At 30.8% G+C, this 22396-nt stretch overlaps 1 protein-coding gene across 1 annotated transcript in view; it reads right to left on the bottom strand.

Annotated features, from left to right (window-relative positions):
• The window catches only part of LOC107362509 (RYamide receptor-like), a 31236-nt gene that overhangs the window by 4744 nt on the left and 4096 nt on the right, over nt 1-22396 (bottom strand). Inside the window, exons 3-4 of the mRNA XM_089270429.1 lie at nt 19057-19369; nt 17709-18517 (exon numbers count right to left, since the gene is read on the bottom strand). Of these exons, the coding sequence (XP_089126555.1) occupies nt 18417-18517; nt 19057-19369 (414 nt within the window). The 3' untranslated portion in view covers nt 17709-18416. The remainder of the gene's footprint in view (nt 1-17708; nt 18518-19056; nt 19370-22396) is intronic.

Genomic DNA, 22396 nt, shown 5'->3' with positions numbered 1-22396 from the left:
CGGAAATTTTTTTAATTAAAAAATTATATCAAATAAAACTTCAAACATTGCTCTACATGGTAAAACAAAAAATTTTCAATTCGAACAACTGAAAGATGAGTTACAAAAGATTCAAAACCGGCTATTTGACTGAGACACCCTGTATATCTCCAAATTCTGAAGAAAATAGATCTTGATCTTTTTCTTTGTTCTTTGTCCCAGTCGAATTTTGCTTTGTTCTGTAAGCAGCATTCCGCGCATTCAGCTCTCTCACTAATCGTCCGCGTATGTTTTTAATCAGAGTTTCTTCTAATTCGAGAATGTCACATTTGCGTAGAATATGAACTGTTTCAGAAAGAAAATATTCGTGAAAATTAATAAATGAAAATGAATTATATATTATTTACTCGTTTACCAACCTATTAAAGCTTGAACTCTCTCTAAACCCAGTTTCAAGTCGAATTCACCTTGAAAAGGTTCTTCAATAGGGTTTTTGAATCCCCAGACAAAAGGTAGAGGAAATTTTGCATCACTGCTTTCTCGAAGTTTCAAGAATTCTTTCATTTCATCAGCTTCGTAAAATCTCTTACCCAGTGTCACATTTAAATAATATGATTCTGGAAAACAAGATTTTACTAACTGATAAGCAAGTGTGAGGGGATTTCCTTTTCCTGCTAAAATGGCATTTTTATAAGAATCAGATTTGAAAGGTAGAATTCCTTCCACAAAAATTAGATCTTTTTTCTTATCCTTGTATGTTTTATCCTCGTCTGGAATCTTTTGCTCAACTTTCTTTGTTTCTTTCTCTCTTATCGACAAAACTTCATGAATATTGTCTATACATTCTATTAGATCAGCCATAATCAAACTGGGTAAATCGAGTTGAGAAAGAACTTGTTTTCTTTCCAATAAGCGATCACGAACTTTTCCGAGCTGAAGCAATGAGTTTTCCTTTGACTGTTTACCAGTCATACTTGAACACGAGCATACTTCATTCTCTTTGGAGTGTGGACTTTCTTTTTGCTTAATTTCGATTTTTGCTGCAGCAGCAGTATTTGAATCTTTTCCCATTGAAAATGTTCCATCAGCAATTGATTCTCGTTTTTTCAAATGTTTTTCTTTCACTTGTGATTGAGTTTCTTTAGCTGATTCTTTGTCTTTGCGTTTCCGTAACTGATTCTTGATTCCTCTTTCTGATTTAAAGCTCAATAGAAAATTTTCAAAAGCTTTCAGATTCAACACAAGATAATCAGGTTCTTTTTGACTGTTTTCTGCAGAAACACATTCAATTGGCCACGTAAAAGACAAATTTCCTATGATTGTAAGACAATCTTGTAAGCTCTGGTATTTTGCAATGGCTTTTCCAAGGTTGATCTTTACTTTTGAGTATTCATCTAAATTTTAACAAAAAACCATATTTAGTGACTGAAAAAATTAAAATTCAACATCTATTGATGAAAAAATTACTAACCTCCAGTTGCAATAATTTGACCGTTAACGTATTCTTCGCCAATTTTCATTCTAAAGAGGTTTTTGACTGGATTGAATTCAAATCCCTGGAATTGATTCTTGTCGACTTGCAATAATAGTGGTTGTTTGATTTGTTTGTGACTATCACTCTTGATGTAAGGCAAAAACACCACAAAAAACTTTCCGCTGGTTTCTTGAATAGTTTCAAGATCAGTTGACAGTTGATTTAGTGAAAATTCAGAACTTACTTTAGAAACATTTCTTGAAATAGTTGAATTGGTAGGTTGACTTGAATTAGTTCTGTATCCACTTGCACTTATTCTTTGATTCCTGTGAGTCAATGATGTTGATGATGAAGGTTGGAAAAGACATTCTTCTTTTGATCGAGGTCTATTGAGAGATTCTGACTTCTTAGTAGACTTTTTAGAATTAATTATTTGAGAACAAGAGAATTGTTTCAGAGTAGTAGACATAGTTACATTAGGGTTAGTTGTGAGATATTTAGTGTTGAGTAAAAAGAAATTATTACCTGGAAACGGAAACATACCTTTTGCAAAATTTTATTCAAAATCTCAAGAGAAACAAGAGTAGAAAAAAATCAAAATTGATTAGTAGAAAATCTTTTTCAAATAGCTTTGATCACATTTGATTGGCTGTTTTGTTACAAAATAAATGCGAGACTGAAAACTTTGCATTGTATTGGATTGTTCAAAGTCTTGAGCTCTTCCAATTGATTTGATTTGTGAAAAATTTCAACATAAAAAATGAGTGGCTAATATGGATATATCATTCAATTTAAAACTCATTGTATTTGTCAACAAAGACTAAAATTGTTGGGCATTTTGAGTTTAAAATTGATTGAATTGTTATGATGAAATTCATAGCCATCATAGAAATTCATAAATACTGATAATTTGAGAAATTTTGGAAATTGAAAAATAAATTTTGAATAATTGCAAATAAGAAAAGAAAGATACTTTTCTTACAATTAGTTGAATAATCTTCTGAGATCATTTTTCGCCGAAAAGCTGGGCAAGAAGCTCTCTATTTTTTGGATTCTTTTCAACAAGCGCAGCAATAGTTGCGAGCGTATTTTGATCCAAGGTAGAAGAATTTTCTTCTTGTTGCTGTTTCTGTTGCTGTTGCTGTGGCTGTGGCTGTTGCTCTTGCCCTTGCTCTTGCCCTTGCTGTTGCTCAGAATCTTGTCCGCTAGTTTCTGAATCATTGAATTCTAACTTTCTCTTAGAGTCATCAGTTGAATCTTTTTCTCTTTGCTTGCTCGAAATTGGAGAAAAAAAAGACGTCAATGTTCTTTGTCTCATTCTCCCACTGCTTGCTGGTGACGAAACAATACCAGAATCATCTTGTTGATTACTCGATGTATCATCGGTTTCCGTATTAAACCTTTCATCTTCTTTTTCGACCGGCTTAGAAATAGTTTCAGATTCAAGTAGATCTTTTTCACCGCTTTGAGTATTTTCAGTTGAAACTTGACCCTCATTTGTGATTCCAGTTTGTAAATGTGTTTCTGGTTGTGCAAATGAAATAGTCTGAGTACTAGACAGGTCTAATAGAGTTGAACTTGGATTCGGTTCTTTATGTTTACCTCCATCTTGAGATGATTCAGCGTCACCATCCGACTCACTTGAACCATTTCCATCGCCTACTAAATCAATTGAAGGTATTCTATTTCCATGATTTGGCTCAGGTGTTTGAAATTCACCTTCTTCCTCTTCTTCCTCTTCTTCATCGTCGATATCTCCTTCTAATATACTTGGCTCCAAGTTGCTTCTAGGGCTAGATGAACGATTAATACGAGGTTGTTCACTGTCAGTTTCCATATCTTCTTGAAGAAAATCAGTTGGATTTATGTCACTTTCCTCTGAACTTTCGATTCTTGGCTTCTTTCGTTTACGCTTTGGCTTTTGTTCTACTCTGACTCGAGCATAGTGCAAATATTTGGCGAGAGAGTCTAAAAGATGTTTCTCTACCGTTTTATCATAAGAATCTTTTTTAGTTTTACGAACAACATGGTCTGGAAATAAATTGAAAAATATCAAAACTAATTAGAAAATGTTCTTATTCTACTTCTTTCAAACTTACCGAGTAATGCTCTTAGTCTCCTTTCTCCCAATCCGTCCTCAAAAAATCCACCAGAAGGATCAGTTTCTGGGATATGATAATTCCAAATGGAAACTAAAGAGGCTTTTCCACCTTGCCCACGGATTGTTGTTCCAATCAACCAATGTTCTGGAAAACAATCTCTCACAATATTGCTGAGCCAGAATGAAGGTTCGTTTCCAATCGCAACCTTTTGAGGCTGAGATCGCATAGCCAATCGATAAGAACGCGCTGGAACAGGCAAAGTTCCTTCAATGAACACTGTTCCATTCTTTTCGTAAGTTGCATCAACTTCTGGAATTTTTCGAATGTTTTCATCACGAATAGATTCTGGGTTCACATCTACTTTTTCAATAGTAGTTGTCGAACGAAGTTCAATGGAAGTTTTCGGACGAATTTCGACAGGAGCGGTGAATTTTCTGAGAACATCCATCACTGCAGCAGCCCATGGCCTTACTGACTCATAAATGATATTCTTATATTCAGCTTCTAATTTCTTGAAATCAGCTGGTTCCAAAATATATCGCATCTTCTTTGCTGGAGGCTGCTGAGAGTCTTGAGAGACTTCGACAACTGAACTTGCCCTTGATGTAGATGCAATCGGTGCAATCGGTGTTGAAGAAGAAGATGCACTGGAAATAGGAGTAGATTTAATTCTCTTGTTTAATGCTTGGATTTTTTTCTGCATTTTTTGATAGTCTTCCAGTGGAGTTGATCGCAGACTAATTTCTCCCGCTTTTCTTTCTAATTGAATATAATCAGAAAGGATATAGTTCATCTTTGAGTCGAAATTGATAAGATTCAACTTTTCACTGTTAGAGAGGAACACTTTATAGCTTGAGAGCAGGTCAGAAGAATCATCTAAATGAAAAAAATTGGAAAATTCGAATTTAGTCAAGATTGAATGGCGAAAAGATAAAGGTATTACTAACCTGCAATTACAATAACCATGATTGGAATTGGATCACATTCAGCTACTTTAAGCTGTAATAGATTCATCTTTCTGGTTGAAAGGGACTTGACTTCATCTGGAATTTTATCGGCTTCGATTTTAAAACATATTGAAATGGTTTTAGCAACACCAAATGTATCTATCAGCGAAACAAGAGCACCGATAACTTTTTGACCCATTCTTAGGTCGAAATAAGCTCCAAGTAATGTCGTTTGATTTTCAATAATAGAACTCTGTCTTCTACGACTAGTATTCACTAATTTGAAACTATAACTTTTTTTCGATTGCTGGTTTTCCATAAAATATGCACAAGAATATAAAATAAACTTCCGAAAATTTAAAGAGAATTTTAAAATTCGTTCTTATCGAAAAAGGAAACATGTGAAGAATATAATCTATCTTGATTCTCATTGGCTAATTTTTGTTGATAAGATTGTTCTCATAGCAACGCATTGATAAGAATGGAAACATGTGTTTCACATGTGGTTTTAAACAAATGCCTTAATCAATGTTTATGCTCGTTAATTGTTGTTTAATTTGAGGATTTAATTTGTTTATATGTTTTATTGATTTATTAATTTTGTGAAGTGTTTATCTTTCCATAAAATTTTTTGTCACCGAAAATGAGTTCAAAGCGAACATTCTATCGCCGAAAACAATCGGCTCATCAAGCTAGACAAATAGACTATATAAACAATCTTCCGGAAATTTCTTCTGATTCTAATTTGTTTGATCGTGATTACGAATCTTCTTCTGACGAAGATATGTCAAGTTTCGAGCTCACAACTAGTGATTCTAATGAGACATCAAGTGAAATTGAAAATGAACTTCCTGATCCGCCCCAACAGCAATACATTGAGACATTATTCGAGGCACTTTTCAGCCATGTTGGTTTGAATTTGTCTACATCTGAAAAGGTTATTTCTCTAATAAACTGTTTGAATAGAAGATATTCGACAAATCCAGTGTATTTACCTAATCTCCGATACTACTGGGAAAAAAAGGCTAAATCAACTTGTGTCCATGTTTATGTGCTGTGCAACAATAATCACTCACATGGACCTTTCATCGGTGAACCGAGAAATTTCGGACAATATATGTGTGAAAATGAACATTTTCAAGCTTCTATCAAACCAGGAAAATATTTCCTTCATTGTCCATTGAAGCAACAATTATTGAAGATTCTCTCAACCTTACCCGATTCATGTTGGCTGACTGATTGTGAGAGACAAGATGTTTCTAATGCTTCGCAAGCAAGGAAGATTAAGGTCAATAATCAAACTAACCCGAATGTAAAAAAATTAACTTTGACTATCCATTCTGATGAGGTTGCCATAGGAAAAAGTTCCAGTGAAAAGATTCTGCCTATTTTTCTCACAATAAATGAAATGAAGCCAGAATTTCGAAAGAAATTTTTCTTATTAATTGGACTATACGTTGGTAAAAGCAAACCCCCAGTAGAATGTTTTCTTGGTCCGATAGTTGAGGATTTACTTGATCTTTCAATTAATCCTGTTGAAATTAGTCGACAATTTTCAGCGACATTTCATTTGATTGGACTGGTAGCAGACGCCCCAATGCGCGCATATTTACGCCACGTTAAACAATACAATCATCTGAATGGCTGTGACTGGTGCTTGGTAGAAGCTTCAACAGCCAATGGAGCAAGACATTATTCGAATCAAACGATGACCCAGTTAAACCATTTGAAAAGGAAACATGAAGATTTCCAACAGTTGAAAGACTTGATAGAAAATCAGCCGGAAAATCTTCAAGAACAGTTGAATTCCTTTCCTCGATTTAAAGGCTTATCTGGTATCTCACCATTACTATCTTTACGAGATTTTGATATAGTGTATGGAACAGCGTTGGAACCTATGCATTGTATTTCTTTAGGTGTTTTTAGAAATATGCTTTCACGTGGTATATTCGGGTCAAACAGTGGGAAATTTTTCGAACGCAGGATCGACTTGAATTTTGTCAAAAAGGAGTTGAGTGAAAGACTTTGTTCTATCTCCGTACCATCTGAATTCACTCGAATTCCAAGAGATTTTTATCAGCTCAATTTTTGGAAGAGCAACGAATACGACTCATTTCTTTCGTATTTTGTCTTCACTACAGCTCGAGGCTTATTCAATAACTCAACCATTAACCATTTGACTTGTTTAGTCAAAATATATTATTTATCCCACATTGGTGGACCACAACCTTTAACGCAGCAAGAAATCAGAAATCTAGTGGAAGAATTTCAAGCCGGAGTTGAATCAATCTATGGAGAAAGTTTTATGTCATACAATTTGCACATTATGAGCCACTTGGCCGATTCACTCACAAACCTTGGACCAAGTTCTAATATCTCTTCTTATCCTTTAGAAGATTATATGAGGATACTCAAAGAAAAAGTCCACAGATATTCTAATCTAGGACCATCGCTGATTCGATTCTTCATGAGTGATTTTCGGTATAAAGAATTCAAATCAACGAGGTTGGAAAGATGGAATTTAACTAATGGTGAGAGAATCGCATTCGGTTGTGAGAAAAAAGATAAAGTTTCAAAGTTGGTCGAGAAAATTCAATCTATTCAAACTTTGGACACAATAGTGGACCTAATAAGAACTTATTCCGGTCATCAGGACATCGACAGACATGATTTAACATTCTACAAAACATACAAAAAAGATGGAAAAAGATATTCAACCGAGAATTATTGCAACAGAAAGAAAAGAGATGATTCAAAGATTTTGTTTAAAGATGGAAATCATTATGTGATTCAATATATTGCAGCTAATAATAGCCATCAGTTTTTTCTGATTTGTAGAAAATATAAAGACAAAAAGGTTAATATCAAATTCAGAGGATTAACTGGTGAATTTAATTTTCAGCTTGAACATATTCACGAAGTGCAAGTTCTTGAACAAAGATTGGTTTGTTTATTGGAAGAAGACATTAAATCAAAGATGATATTTGTCAGGTCGACTAATTTCCATCACAAATATCCGAAAGACTTTCTAATTGAACAATTTCTCTGGAATAAATAGTCTTGGATGAAAAAGCCGATATTGTTTTGATTTAACAATGTTAAGAAAGAAAAAGCGAAAAACGCTTTTTTTCTCATGATCGAAGAAAGCCATTTTAGCGTTTTTAATCGATTCATACAGTTACTCTTCACGTTGATCTTTATATTTCTGTGTTTTCTTCATTTATATTTCAACAATCAATTAATTAATTCGGTTTGACATTTGAAATTTATCATTAACAAAGTTATCAAAAACCTGTGAATCAAGGAATTTAATCAAATTCGAAACTCAACGAATCAACTCATCAGAATTAAATCAAAGTAAGTATTTAGCCTTTTATTGTGCTTTTTTTATGTTTTTTATTTTTCGCGCATCTAACAAAAGATAATTTTCTATTGATAGAAATGGAAAACAATCAAGTAATTATCATCATTCTGACATCAACACAAAGCATTGAAATCAAGTCGATTCAATCGAATAATAATTTGCAATTGGAAAAAGATATTTGTGATAATCAAATGGATAGCCATCTGGAGCCTATGGAAGTAGATCAACCAAATGGACAAGGACCAGTGAATTATATCTACGACCAATCACCAATGGAATTAGATGAATTTCAAGAAGAAAGAATGGAGATAGATGATGTTCAAGAAGAAGAACTGATGGAATTTGAAATTTCCACCGAATGAGAATTCTTTCAACATGAAAACTAAACATTTTCATGCTTTTAGCAGAATAGCTTTTTTCAATTGTTTCTACGTTTTTAGTCAATTACAATACACAATGATCTCTTTTATATTGAAAATTATATTTACTCAAAGTGCCAATTTTACTCAAGAAATTTTTCTATTATTCAATGCAATTGTTACTCTCACTTGTTCTCATATAAAATTTTAGTTTTGTAAAAACATATTTCTTTTTCGAGTCGATTTTTTATCCGATGAATATCTATTTTCCAGTAATTTGAACGCTTTTTGAATCAATTTTTGATTCAAAAAGCGTTCAAAAATTCTTGAAGAAATTTTGATTCAATTTTTGAATCAAAAATGATTCAAAAAGCGTTCAAAAAACGTTCAAAAATTTTTGTATGTTGATTGGGAATCGGTTCCATTGTAAACTATTAATGATGTTATCCATTGAACAAAACAAAGGATCCAATCTATTGATCAGCAATTGCAATCTTGCCACACCTTGTATTAATGAATTAAGGTTAATCACATCAATCATGATTCAGTGAAAGAAGTTGAGTTATTCAATAATGGATTAAGATTCATGCTATTCCAGGGTGAATCGTTAACACTATCGATTGTAATTAACCTTTAACAACTAGATTATGCAACAATGATTTGTATAATTTACTAATCAACAAAGGTTTATATTTAACGAGAAAAAAGGTTTTTTTTCGTCGAAAATTATTTTCTTGTTCTAATTAAGGATTCAACAAGGTTAATCAATGATTAGTTCAAGAAATGGATTAAAACTATTCAACAATTATGATCATATTATCACTTTTAATTATTCAACAATTAAATTTTCTTGAATAAATTATCATAACAATCGGTTCAATGAGGCCAAATTAAATTGCCTATCAAGTTAATCAACTTTTGTTGACGATTTTTCTTCTCGATCTAAAGTTTTAATTATTTTCAGCTTTACAATGTTTCAATAATTCAATTATTCAATCAAGATAATGATCAAGTTTCAATCAAAGGAAACAATCATGATTAACATATTTATTGTTTAAAGTTTGCTCTTTGTTTTTCATGTTGTTTATTCATTCATAAGATTGACTGAATCAGTTAATCAATTTTGAATGGTTTCAAATGAAAATAAATTATCTTTTCAAGTTAAACTAAAGTTAATCAATATCAAGCCAGTAAAATGAAAATCAATACACAATTTAGAGTTTTGATTGTTGACAAGGAAAAAATTAAATTACAAAATAATCATGAAAACTCATTAAATAGTTCAACACAAAGACGATCATCAATCTAATTTATATTTGATTAAAGCAACAAAACAAGCCTAAAAGGATGATGGATAATCACTTGGATTAATTGCTAATAATTGAATCAATATTTAAACACATTTTCTTAATCATCTTTTCCTCATTTGAATGAAAATTTAAAATTCTAAATGAAACTTAAATATCATTTTTAACTTTGACATTTACAGCTTATCACTCCCAGTCAATCCCTGATGCTTTAAGCTGGCGAGCAACTATCATTTATTAGAATCTCAAATTGGGTTTGATTGCGATTTGAAGCAACTTTAGATTATCTTTTAACCAACTTGAAATTTCGTTTCATTAAAATGCTCTTGCTAAAAATACTCGACTGAATGAATCGAACATCATGAAATTTGTTTTTTTTCATGGGAGTTTTTGATCTGATAACATAAGCTTTTTGATGAAATATGTAATTTTATAATTTGAATAACCTGCATTTCAATAATTGCAAGTTAAAGATTAAATTAAAGATCATTAATGTTTCAATGGTTACATTGAATAAACTAATAAAAATGAAGTTTCGTTGGAAACATTTCTCAATGTTTTCTTACCAGAAGCTTAGACATTTCTTGAGACTAACTGATCATGAAATACAATATCATCGTCTGAACATTTAAATATCAAATCAAGTTGCAAGTTGAATCAAGATGCTAATTACAATCAGGAAATGTAAAGTGTTTCAACAATGAGAAAACATGATTTGAATGGTTGAATTAAATGGAAAAATGAGATTTTCATGAAACATTCTTCAAGTGTTATTGAGAACATGTTTGTTTGTCAATGAATTATTGTTACATCAACATGAATGAGAACGGAAATTCCAGAAAGAAAAATAGAGTCAATATTTTGTAAATATTGCCATTATTTATACAAAAACCCAACTTGATAAACATGTAACAATAAAAAGATTTATGGATTTAGAAGACGAGAAAAATGTGAAAAAATTGTTGCAAAGCAATATTATTGTGATGACTTTTGGAGTAAATTTGATGAGCTTTGAATTTGGTCTTGATGAACATTGAGCATTACTTTGATTCAGTTGATTCAGACCTTTTTTCGGTGTATTTAGTTGATTACCTTACGAGTCCATGGAGAGGCATAAACACTCTAAAAGTAATGAGTAAATTGTTGGTGATTACATTATTGTTTTCCTGATAATGTAACTTTGGTTAATTGTGAGAATCAGTTCAACTTTGTTCAATAATGTTGTTCAATCTTTACTGTTTTCCTCTCAATACACTTTCAATCCTTTTTCAATTTCATCTTTTCTCACCATTTTAATTTACTTTAGTGAAATGTAAATCACTGTCGATGTTGTTAATTCATTGTCACATTACAGTATTAATAATAAGCAGCTAAAAGTCAAACTTGACAATGCAAACAAAAGCAAAGTTGGTAACAAAAAAGAGACGAAAAAAGAGGAAAGTAAAGAAATATATTTTATTTTGATTAATCTCTTGAGGTTCTGTTGCTAGTTTTTGGATTATTTTTGGGTAAAAGAGTCTATTTTTAAGCTCTTTTTTAATCTTTGTCACCAAATTTCCTTAATATACAAGTGAAATTAAAATTTTCCATCAATTTATTGATTAAAGGAAGAAGAAAGTTAATTTCAAGTTATTAGTCGGAATCAAAGTATAACATTGAAAAGGTAAAGTGCATAAAATCCTTTATTGTTGAGCCTTTAATTTACTTTGATGCAGAGATTCTGCATTTCTAGTCTATTCTTAGTTTAAAGACTTTCAATTCAGAGCTGGAAAATGGAAAAAAAGATTGGTTAAAGATGAAGTTCGTTGATAAAAAGATTAAAGAATTTCAATGTCGAAATTTTGGTAACAAGGGAAGTGTGGAAAGTGGTCGGTTAGGATCAGATGAAATAGTTCTGTTATTCACGATGAGAATAGTTACCATAGAAAGTTGAGAACGCAATTGTCATTTCGAAAACGAAATTCGTTGCTTTTCAAAGAGCATGACGCCAAAGGGAATAACCATAAATTTCAACACACGTAACCTTTTAAATCTTATCATGCATGAGGTTTCTCCTCAATATTTAATCTGATTTATGTATTCAATATTCCATTCAAATAATATAACATTTCGTTATGAATAGCGAATTAAAGGCGCCAAGTTTTGGTAAAGTTTCTCTCAATAATTAGTCAAAATTATAACAACTTTACAATTCTATCAAGGGAATTAGTTCTGATAGAAACATAAGAAACTGGCAAGAAACAAATGATCGATTCTCTATCTCTAGATTTAATTTTTACTCTGATTTTGATGATTAACCACTTTATCTGGAAACATTCAAAACAAGTTTCAAAATAATGAATCATGAAAATACTTTAATCAGTAAAAGTTACAATGTATTAATATTATAACTTAAAAGATATTAATATTGAAATATGCAAAACTGTGAGGTTTAAAGTGTTAAGCATTTCTGCTGAATTTGCCTTTTCTTTCGTTTTTGATTCTGATCGGGTTTAATTAATTTTTGACTCCACAAAATTAGCCATTAAATTGTGTACAATTAACAAGCTATTTACATTTGATTGTATATTGTGAATTAATGATTAAAAGTTTGATTTTTTTTCTTGAATTTAATGACAAGCTCTCTATGAAATACAATAGTTAATTATAAATTGAAATGTTAAGCTTTTTGTCTCACCATTTCAACAATTAATTTACACAGAAGACACACAAAAAAACATTCAATTGATTAACAGTTTTGCTTGTGCAAATATTTAGCTAATTCAATAGTTTTCAACAATTAATGATCAAAGTGAAGAGTAGAGTTCAATTAAGTCAACCATCTTGATTAATCTTTAATCATGATTTACAGGGAAAAGGTTTACTCTCATATCAGTACACATTGAAACCTAATACTCTTAACTTTTACCTGTTATTATTATATCATTATTATTGTTAGTTGAAGGTCTACATTATTAAGTCTAGTGATTATTTACAAAACAACAACAATAATCTGGATTGAGAATTTGCTCAGCAAAATTGAATCAATTGTCTATTCATCATCAGTAAGATGAAACATTATTAGAAGTAAACAATTTTGGGAAAATGATCAGTAATTTGATTGGAAGCAAAACAGGAATCTGAAAAACAGGAAAAACAGTTTATTTTGTAATAACTTTCAATTCTCAAGGTATAATAATTATAAGTTTATTTAGCAATCAACAATTATTATATTATAATATGATCAAAGTGTTTCAATATTAATAAGCATTCATTTGTTTGCAAAATGCTTTTAAAGTGGTTTCATTTTTCATCCCAGTTGGACAACAAATGGATATTTTACAATTCATAATTTGTAGTCGAATCGTCTGTTGATATCATTTCACAAATGAACTTATACCATGTCTTCCCACAAGGGAACTGTCCCAGGTGACGATCTTTTTTCGATCTTTTTTTCACTTTTTGTAGAGATTGAAAAATAAAGATAAACATATTCTGACTTTTTATTAGCGAGTGCGTCTTTTATTACATCGTAGGATTTTTTAGTAAAGTTAGTAAAGTATTTCAGAAATTTCATCTTGAATACATTCATGGAATCAACATGGGTTGGTGATAATGCTTGTTTCGATGAGAAATTTTAACTATAAGACGAGAAGAATAAGCCATCTTGAAGGTTTCCATGAAAAGTTGATCAATTCAAAGCTGCTGATCCTAATTCACATTCATTGATTAATCAATTGAGATGATGCGAGATGTCATACCGGATCGAATTTGGTCAAAGTACAAAACAGGTTATTCATGTACAATATAATGAGTTATTCATCAAAAAAGGAACGAGGGAACCGTCACAACTGGTAAATTGATATCAAGATTTCAACGGTACATTAGGCCTTGTTTAAGACCAATATAATGGAATTAGCCGCCAAATTTTCCATTGCGACATTTTATCGACTTTTTCTAGAAAAACTCGTATGTTCTTCTATGGGGATTTGTAAGTTCATTTATTCATTTGTGAAATGATGAAACAGAAACATGAGCTTTTTATTTCACAACAAGAGCATTCATTAGGTGTATCTATTAATAAAACGAATACAAATCCCCATAGAAAAGCTGATACTGATAGCGACAATTGAAATCTTGATATCGATTTAACAGTTGCGACGGTTTCCTCTTAAGATATGCTCGTCTTAACAACAACTAAAACAGATAGTCATCTGAATAACGCTATTCAATCAATTGAATACTTGAACCTTTGTACTGATATGGTGGGATTGATTAATAAAAAAATTGAACTTCAAATCTTAAAATTGACTCTAAAACTATTAATAAAAGAAAAGTTAAAAGCTTATTTTTGTCCTTAAGTTGTAAAACCTTTTAAAGTTATGTGTTTTTAAGGACTAGTGTGGTGAACCCAGTACAAGGTCTTCCAACGGTTAGATTAAAAGTAAAAGCCTGAATCTCTGCAACGAGTTTGAACATTTTTTGTCGAAAATTTGTAAACACATTACTCTTGGGCATGAATTAATGGTACAAGTGTTCAAAATGATCTGCTTGCAATCATCGCTATTCATTTTCCTTTCTGGAAACGCTCTAATATAATAAACGACCAGAATACGTGTCAGTTTTCATTCTTCACAAGACAAATCCGAAAAATCGTCTTGTCAGTTTTAGATTACTTTTAGTTGCTTTACTTAATGTATGAAATGTCTCGTTTTATCCCTTTTTCAGTTCAATTTTCATTCTTGATTCTGGTTTTTTTTTCAAACTTTTTTATTTGCTATTGTTTTTCATCAAATGCAACTTGAATGACTTTGAATAACAAGCATAAACTTTTGATGTAATCTGATTTGATGGTTTATTTGATTGTTTTTATGGTAATATACTGATGAACCCATTTCCAATGGATTTTAAACTTTTCATGGAAAGCAAAAAATTAATCTCTGATTCATTATTGATTTATTGATGTACTGAGTCAATCCAGAAGTTTATGGTTAAATCATATTTCAACAATCTTTATTAAACTGATTTATCGTACAATAACATTGTAAATAACAGCTTCAAGTCAATCATCAATCTTTCAATTGAAACAGTCTAAAAATACTAAATTATACATTTTATGTTGTGCAGGATTTTCATTTGATATTCAATAGATTCAACCAATATTGATTCAAATGAGGGTAATTTTGTCTTCTTTCACCATGAGTTATTATTTTCAAGCTTACAAATGATTCTTTCAATCAAAACTGTTCTCAAATGAGGTTTATATTGAAATTAAATTTGATCCTAATTATGATGTTGCATTGTCAATTGAATTCTGGTTTTCTGGTTAAATGTTAACTTTCATTTTCCAACATTTTTCATGACATTTGATTAACACCAATTAACATGCTTTTCACATAACTAGGGTTGATTGCTTTACCATTGTAATTCAATGTGCACCTTCAATGTGCTTTTTGTCAAAATATGTTTACCTATCATTTAGCCATCCAATTGATGTTGACCAAAAACACTTTTGACGTTCTCTTTTCTCATGCAATGAAAATTTCAACTCAATTATTATTTATTTATTCATATAACCTTTAAGCCAAGAAAGGTTAACTTTAACCTTTAAATCATTGATGATCATTGAAGATCATTAATGGTCATTTACATTGGGATTGGGCAAAGAGATTTGATTGATTTTCATGTAAAAAAGGTCCAACTCTTGAAAATAGACTCAACCTAAGGACTCATGCCTTATAAGCTGATCAACTGTCAAGATTAATTAATTTATCAAAAGCAGGCTTACAACTGGCTTTTACAATATCAATACTAAATATCAACCGTTAATCTAATTATGGATTTTGATTCTTACAATATAAGATTGCCTTCTATTGATTATGATTGAAACACGAGATTAATGTGACTATTTATATTTTTTCAGATTAGTTGAAGAGCTTTAGATTGAGCATCTTTTTTGTTTCTTTAAAGTAAAGGATTGATTAAATGTTGAAGGATTGAATGTTATGTGACAATTGGATGTGTAAAGGGATTTGTTGAAGTCAGTGGAATGATCAAAGTTAGTTTAAATGTAAATAACAATTGAATTTCACTTTTTGTCATTTCTTCTGTTTTTGACAAGTTTCTGGTTATTTTGGTTACCATTGTGTCATTACTGGTTTGATTTACAATTAAATAATTATCGAGAGCTGTAAATTGAAACTTAACTCGCCATGTAACTGGACACGTTGAGAGATGTAATAAAGGACAATAAAGGAGACTAATTTAAGAGGTCATTTATTTTGACCAATTTAACGATGAAAATGTTGCTAATCTTGCAAGTTAATTTATTGTCAGAAGAAACAAATGAAACTGTTTCAAGGAAGGGTAAAGGTTTTGCTATTTCAACTCACAGTAATCCAGTGTAATTCAGTGTAAAAAAAGAATGGTCAAGATGAAGATGGGAAAAGGATTAAGCTTGATGAGATGATAAATTCAGCTGCAATTGCAAATTAAACTGATCTCATTGTGATAGTAATCAAGATTTGCATTGTTCATCTCAAGGAAAAGTAACAATTGTTTTGATTAGGTTGGACAATGGGTTGACTTAATGGTTCAATATGGATAAAACTATTGAATGAAATAAATAGACGACAAAATGTAATACCAATCATTCAATCAAAACTGGACGATTCAAAATGTATCTGAAAATTATCTTCTAATAACTAGAATTATATTTTTTGGAGTAAAATCATAATGAATTAGTCGCTCAATGACTTGTTCAAAGTGACTGTAATAACTATTCAAAGATAACATCACTGGATCGATGGCAAAGCTACTTATGAAGAGCTTAGGTTAAGGTTAGGATTTTGTTTCGCTGATGAAGTTTATAAACTACTTTCATTTCAACATTGTTCATCAAGTTGTTATAAATTAAAATGCATGAAAATGAGAAATTTTGAATGGAATGTGAAATTGGCGAAAAAAGGCCTTAAAATTACTGAAGCATTCGAGTGTACAACAAATGTCAGTAAGTTTAAGCAAACATCAAATGATGAGTGTAAATATTATTATTATATAAACTCATTGATGCCTTCAGACTGTAAGTCCATCTCTGTGAAACAACCATGAATTAAACATTGTTTGCCATGAGACTAAATAATTTGTAAACTCAATGTGAATATTTTCGCTGAAAGGTGAACTTTTCTGACAACAAATCTCATTGTATGACAGTTACTTGACCAGTAACCTTCTAGAATTTGGAAAAAAAAGTACAAAATTAAATTCACTGGAATTCGCAACATTATCAACATTATCATTTCCATTTTCAACATGCAATTCAATTGGAATATGAGACTTTTTTTCACAGCAAAAACTAAATGCAAACTTACAATTTAATGATGAAATTATGATTGAAATACAATATGCTTGTAATGATCTAAATCACTAATTTGAATGGTGAACTTGTAACTAGTTTTTCAATGGCAGCAATTTAATCTTGATTGATCAGTTCTGAGCAAAATAAACTAGATTTGATTACAAGCCCAGGCAATGGATTGATTGTTTAACTGTGAGCTGATTGAAGTGATTGGGCTTCGTTTGTGTTCATTTTGTTTACCAATCTGATTGTAAATAGCTTCAAGTCTGGTGATTAGAACCCAAATATAACTGTTAAATTGAAAGCAAAAAAAAATTGTTGGTAAACAAAATGGAAACATTTCCTTAATGATTCGCCCATGGTTTATCTTGGATTTCATCTCCATCATCGTTGAATAAAAATTTTGTTGATTCTTTTTCAATTCTTTTAGGTTCAACTGAAAACTGGTTTTTTGGCTTTAGTCTGTGACATGACAAATGATTGTAGAAATGAAGGTAAATTTTCATGAACATCATCAAGGAGTGAATTAAACTCTTTTTCACTCTCTCTGTGGTTCCAAAGGTAAAGTGAAAAAAAACCAAAAAATTTAACCTTTAACCTCATGAGACTTTGTCATGAACAGATTATATTTACCTTTACATGCAATATGTATTGAATGGTATTGTTTCACTGGCAAACCTTTTGTTATTGTTGTTATACACATCACTTTTCAAATTGTTGATTCAGCATTAGTTGAAATGATAATGATAAGTTAAAGATAAATGAACACAGAAAGTCACACACACAGACAGATAAACATGTAAGATATTGTAAATATAGCTTTTCTTGTAGATAACTTACGTTTTGTTTGACAATAAGATATCAATGTTGTATCAATGGGGAACAAAAATGATCATCTGATGTTTGCTTTTGACAATTTTTAGCCATAATTTCATCTTTATTTTTTTGCTCATCCAAGTAAGGATACACATTTGTTATCCTCAACATTTAGGGGAAGGAAAATACTGTCAATCTTGTGCGATGTTCATCCAGTTGTTGAAGTACATGACACTGCTGATCACTTTATCATTAATTTTATTATTATTTTCTCTGATTGTGTTGATGATGATGATAATGATGATGGGTATGGCGTGACCAAGATGTTGATACAAATGTTGGCTTGTTTTTTGTTAACAAAGTCTAGTATAAAAGCTTTCCAGTGACGACTTTATGAATTCAACTTTGCCTTCCAATTGTAAGCTACTCGAGTAATTATCTGAATGTTTAAATTCTGCTTGTGATTCCTTCTTTTTCTTCTTCTTTGCTCCTCATTCCCATTGCTTTTGTTCATGAATTGTCACAATTTTCATGCTGATGGAATTCCCAAAACAAAATAAATGTTGCAAGCAAAAAATAATGAAAAAAACCACATCAAAAAAACGAGGATGTTGACTGGTTTAAAGTGTATTAATGTCTAATATCATTCTGGTTCCTTCAACATCTTTTTTTGGCCTTTACTTTTCAATGTTAATTTGGCTTCCAATTTGGTAACATTTTTAATCACTTGAATCATTTCGTTTCAAGGGGAATCTCTTCAACAGATGTTACTTCTTGAAGATGAGCTTGAGCTTTTCCTAAATTACCATTCTTGATCCGAGATCCAATATAACCTAATAAGGGTGAACACAAGAGAAATCATTAAATTGTACAAAATTTAAACTCCAATTAAACTGTAACAAATGAATCATGAAAAATGAAACAAACATAAAGAGTAGGCAATTTAATTAACCAGAAAAAAGCAAAAACACTAATAACAACAACCAGAAAGCTTTTAAATAATGGTAATATTATTTGAAAAAATAATGTTATTATTATAGTGATGACTTATGTAAAAAAAGTGCCTGTTGAATAACATTAAAAGTTAACTCCAAACAGGACCAAATTAAGCTCCAATTAGACTGAAAAATGTAAATTTGTCAGCAAAAAGATGCTCAAATGATGTGCCAAAAATGTCTCAATTTTTTGTACAATTTAAAGCTAACGCTCTCTGCTGCTGTTTGGTTGTTGTTACAAAGACTCCATTGTTTGGGTTGTTTGAAAAATGGTTGATTAAATGGATGCCAATTTGTTTTGATTCAAGGTTTACAGGTTATTGGGTGTAAAATGAAGGGTTGAAAATGATCCATGGGTAGAGATGGAAATAACTTACATCTAAGTGTTGCTCCCTGTGAGGATTGAGCTGAAGATGAAATCATGAAATCAGGTTTACACGGTTTTTTGATGAAGGGTAAAAATCTGAAGATATACTTGAATCCTTCACGAAATCGAGTGTTCATCCAACAATAGATTATCGGATTACAGCAAGCATGGGACATGGCCAACCAATGACAGGCAAACCAAATGTAAATTATATAAGAGTATGAAAATATTTCCGGGTGATTGTCACCAACAACGATAAAAGTATTGAATGGCAGCCAACATAATGTAAATGCTGTTACACAAGTAATCATCATCTTGATCATCTAATGGAGTTAATAGGGAATGGATATGGAATGATGAGTGAGAAAGGAAAGGCAAAAAAAGGAAGGAAAAGATGAAAGATTATTAATATAATTAGATTGGTAAATGATAAAGTAATGAATAGATAGTACTTGAATGAACAGATAATCAAGATAAATGGGAAAAAGGTTTACATTGCTCAGAGTTGAGACGTTTCCTAAAATAAAACGCTTTTAAATTGAGCGCTTTTGTTATCGATACGGATTTGGATTGTCATCTGGGATCGATATTGATATCAATAACAAATGACTAATCAAATGAAGATCAAATCATTGGGTTCAATTGATTTTGTTTCATTTGTTGATCTGAATAGTGTTTTTGTCTGTCTTTTTTTGTATTGTTTTTCACCATTTACAAATTTTAACACTTTAACACTTTAAGTTGGCTCAATTGAGTTTGGTTAAAGTGTACTTTTTGAATCACTCAAGACTAACTGTTGAAATTGGTAAATGTGAGTTTCATGTTTATCACCATCTAAATTCACTTATACACTTGAACTACACAACAACCGTACAACAAAATGGATATTATTGGAAACTTGAGAACAGCAATGAACCCAAGAATGTACATTAGTAATATAACTACATAAGTAAGTCTGATTGATCATAATTTTCAATGCTTTAAAGGCTCAACTGTATATGTGATACAAACAAAAACGATAAACAATTGACATGTAATATTTTGTTAGAGTACATGTTGTCTTTGTTGAAATGTTACCCGATTTTGTAGCTAAATTTACACTTGTTTGGCCAAAATATTCAAATGATTACCTAACATTTAACTGTAATAATTTGTAAATTTACAAAGGAAACATTTCTAAAGTCAATTGAGTGTAAATGAAAAGACATGGATTTCAAGTTGTGTCAATAACAAACAGTCAAGTAACTGTTAAAGTGTAAAGTTTAATTTTCGGTGTTCTGTGAAACAAAAATGGACAAAGGTTGGGAATCTCAACTTGCGATGTTTAGCTATTGATGGTCAACTCAGTTGATAGCTGAAATGGTTAAGCCTCTGGTGATATAAAACGTTACAATAATCGCAATTTCCTTGACTTCTTCAACATTTTCACTTAAGATGATTAAAAAGTAAACCTTTTTTTATTGTAGTCATTATTGAACATCTAATTATTTTGATTTGATTTATTCATCATTAATAATCAACTATACATGTTTGAAATGATGGTCATCGCCATCCTGATGATCATCAGCAAGACCAATTTAGTTTTGGTCAATCAAGTAAATTTTGTCACTTCTCTAATTGTCTATTGACTATTAGATTGACTGACAATCTTGGCTAAATTGACTGGCATTTGTCAATATTGATAAGCCTAAAGATTATACTTACAGACTCATTGAAATCTCAATTCAACTGGCAAATGAGTTGCCATTCAATCCAATTTTCAATTAACAATTGTGTTTATCTTTTCACGAACAATCACTGACTAACAATTAACTTTAATTAACATTGAATTGAACATAATGTGAAAACTGGAGACACTTTGCTCCTTCCAAAACTAATGGTTCCTCTTGGTTTTACCATTTCATTGATATTCCTTGTTTACTTAGCACTTCCCAAATAATATATAATAATGGCCATTGGTTTTTTTTGATCAACATAAAAAAATCAGTTGACTCAATTGACTTTCACTTTAATCATCTCAATCCATCAATAACTATTCAATTGTTGATAGATTGATTTTAATCAACATTTTTTATCAATTTGTTTCCAATCATATTGACCAAGTGAAGGATCAAAGTTGAACCCAAATAGTGAAACTAATGAAAATCTGTGAATATCAATATTTGGGTTATTGTTGACTCCTCATTATTTATATCAACAGCCTTACTTCAACATCTTATTGCCATTGAAAATATATTTAATCTTGATCAGTTGTTGCTGGTTAAATACCAGTATAACCCTGGATTAAGACTTTCTGGTTAACTCTTGTTGGCTAATCTTTTTATTAAACCTGACAATGTCCAGTTGAAGGAAAGGCGAACAAAATCAATTACTTTGAAAGACTTGAAAACCAGAAGGTCAGTATCAATCAAAGAGTCTGGATCAACCTGATAAATCACAATAAACACCAACACAATATAAAAAGCTAATTGACAGTTAATTTGCCAAACCAGTTGTAACCATCTAAAAATGTTGATTTGTAAAGGCTAACCTTTTGTTACGATTCATTTAACAGAGCAATTAGTTAATAAGCCATCAATGTTAATTGAAGTGCAAACACTGGCAATGTTAAAATTACTATTAGTGTGTGTTAATTTGTTGTAACAAAAACCTAAATTCATTGTCATTAACAATTGAAAATAATCACTGGAATGGTAAAAAAACGGTCAGATTAAAAACAATTTACCAAAATGTATAAACGTTAAGGTTAACACATGCAAGTTGATTGGTGGCTAAATGATGCTCATCAAGATTCAACATTATTTATAGCCGCTTGTTAATTATAGTTGGCAGTTGGTATAATAATGAATATCAATAAAGGTGATTCAGTTGAAGTTAATTTTGGAGAAAAAAATTCCAGAAAAAAAGTCTTGAATTTGTTGAATCGAAATGATGATTATATTGGAAATGTGATTCTATACTTAAATGTACATTCCAATGTTGATTTCAATAAAAAGGAAATGAACCAGAAAAGGAATTTTCATTTAAATAAATGATGGTGAAGATGAAAATGAAATTGGAAAATAATTTCCATCAAAAACCCAAATGAGTGACACTAAAAAAAGTGTTTAATATAACAGTCTATAAGCTTCCATTTTCAATCCTAATTTCAACCTGATCAACTTCATCCTCTTGTTTACTCTGTAAAGTGAATAATTTTCCTTCGTCATCACCATCATCATCCTGATTTATCAATTCCCAGTCAGAGAATTGTCCTTAAGCTATAATAGAGGAAAAAAATCGGGTATTTTGTGCCTCTCTTTGTGATCGATACTTTTTTTTTAATCATCAACTGGAATCCATTAGGTTTT

The sequence above is a fragment of the Tetranychus urticae genome, chromosome 1 (assembly GCF_039701765.1).
Source record: "Tetranychus urticae isolate SD_2017Ah chromosome 1, NJAU_TeUrti_SD_1.0, whole genome shotgun sequence".
NCBI classification, from domain to species: domain Eukaryota; kingdom Metazoa; phylum Arthropoda; class Arachnida; order Trombidiformes; family Tetranychidae; genus Tetranychus; species Tetranychus urticae.
This window is presented reverse-complemented; position numbering and strand designations above follow the sequence as displayed.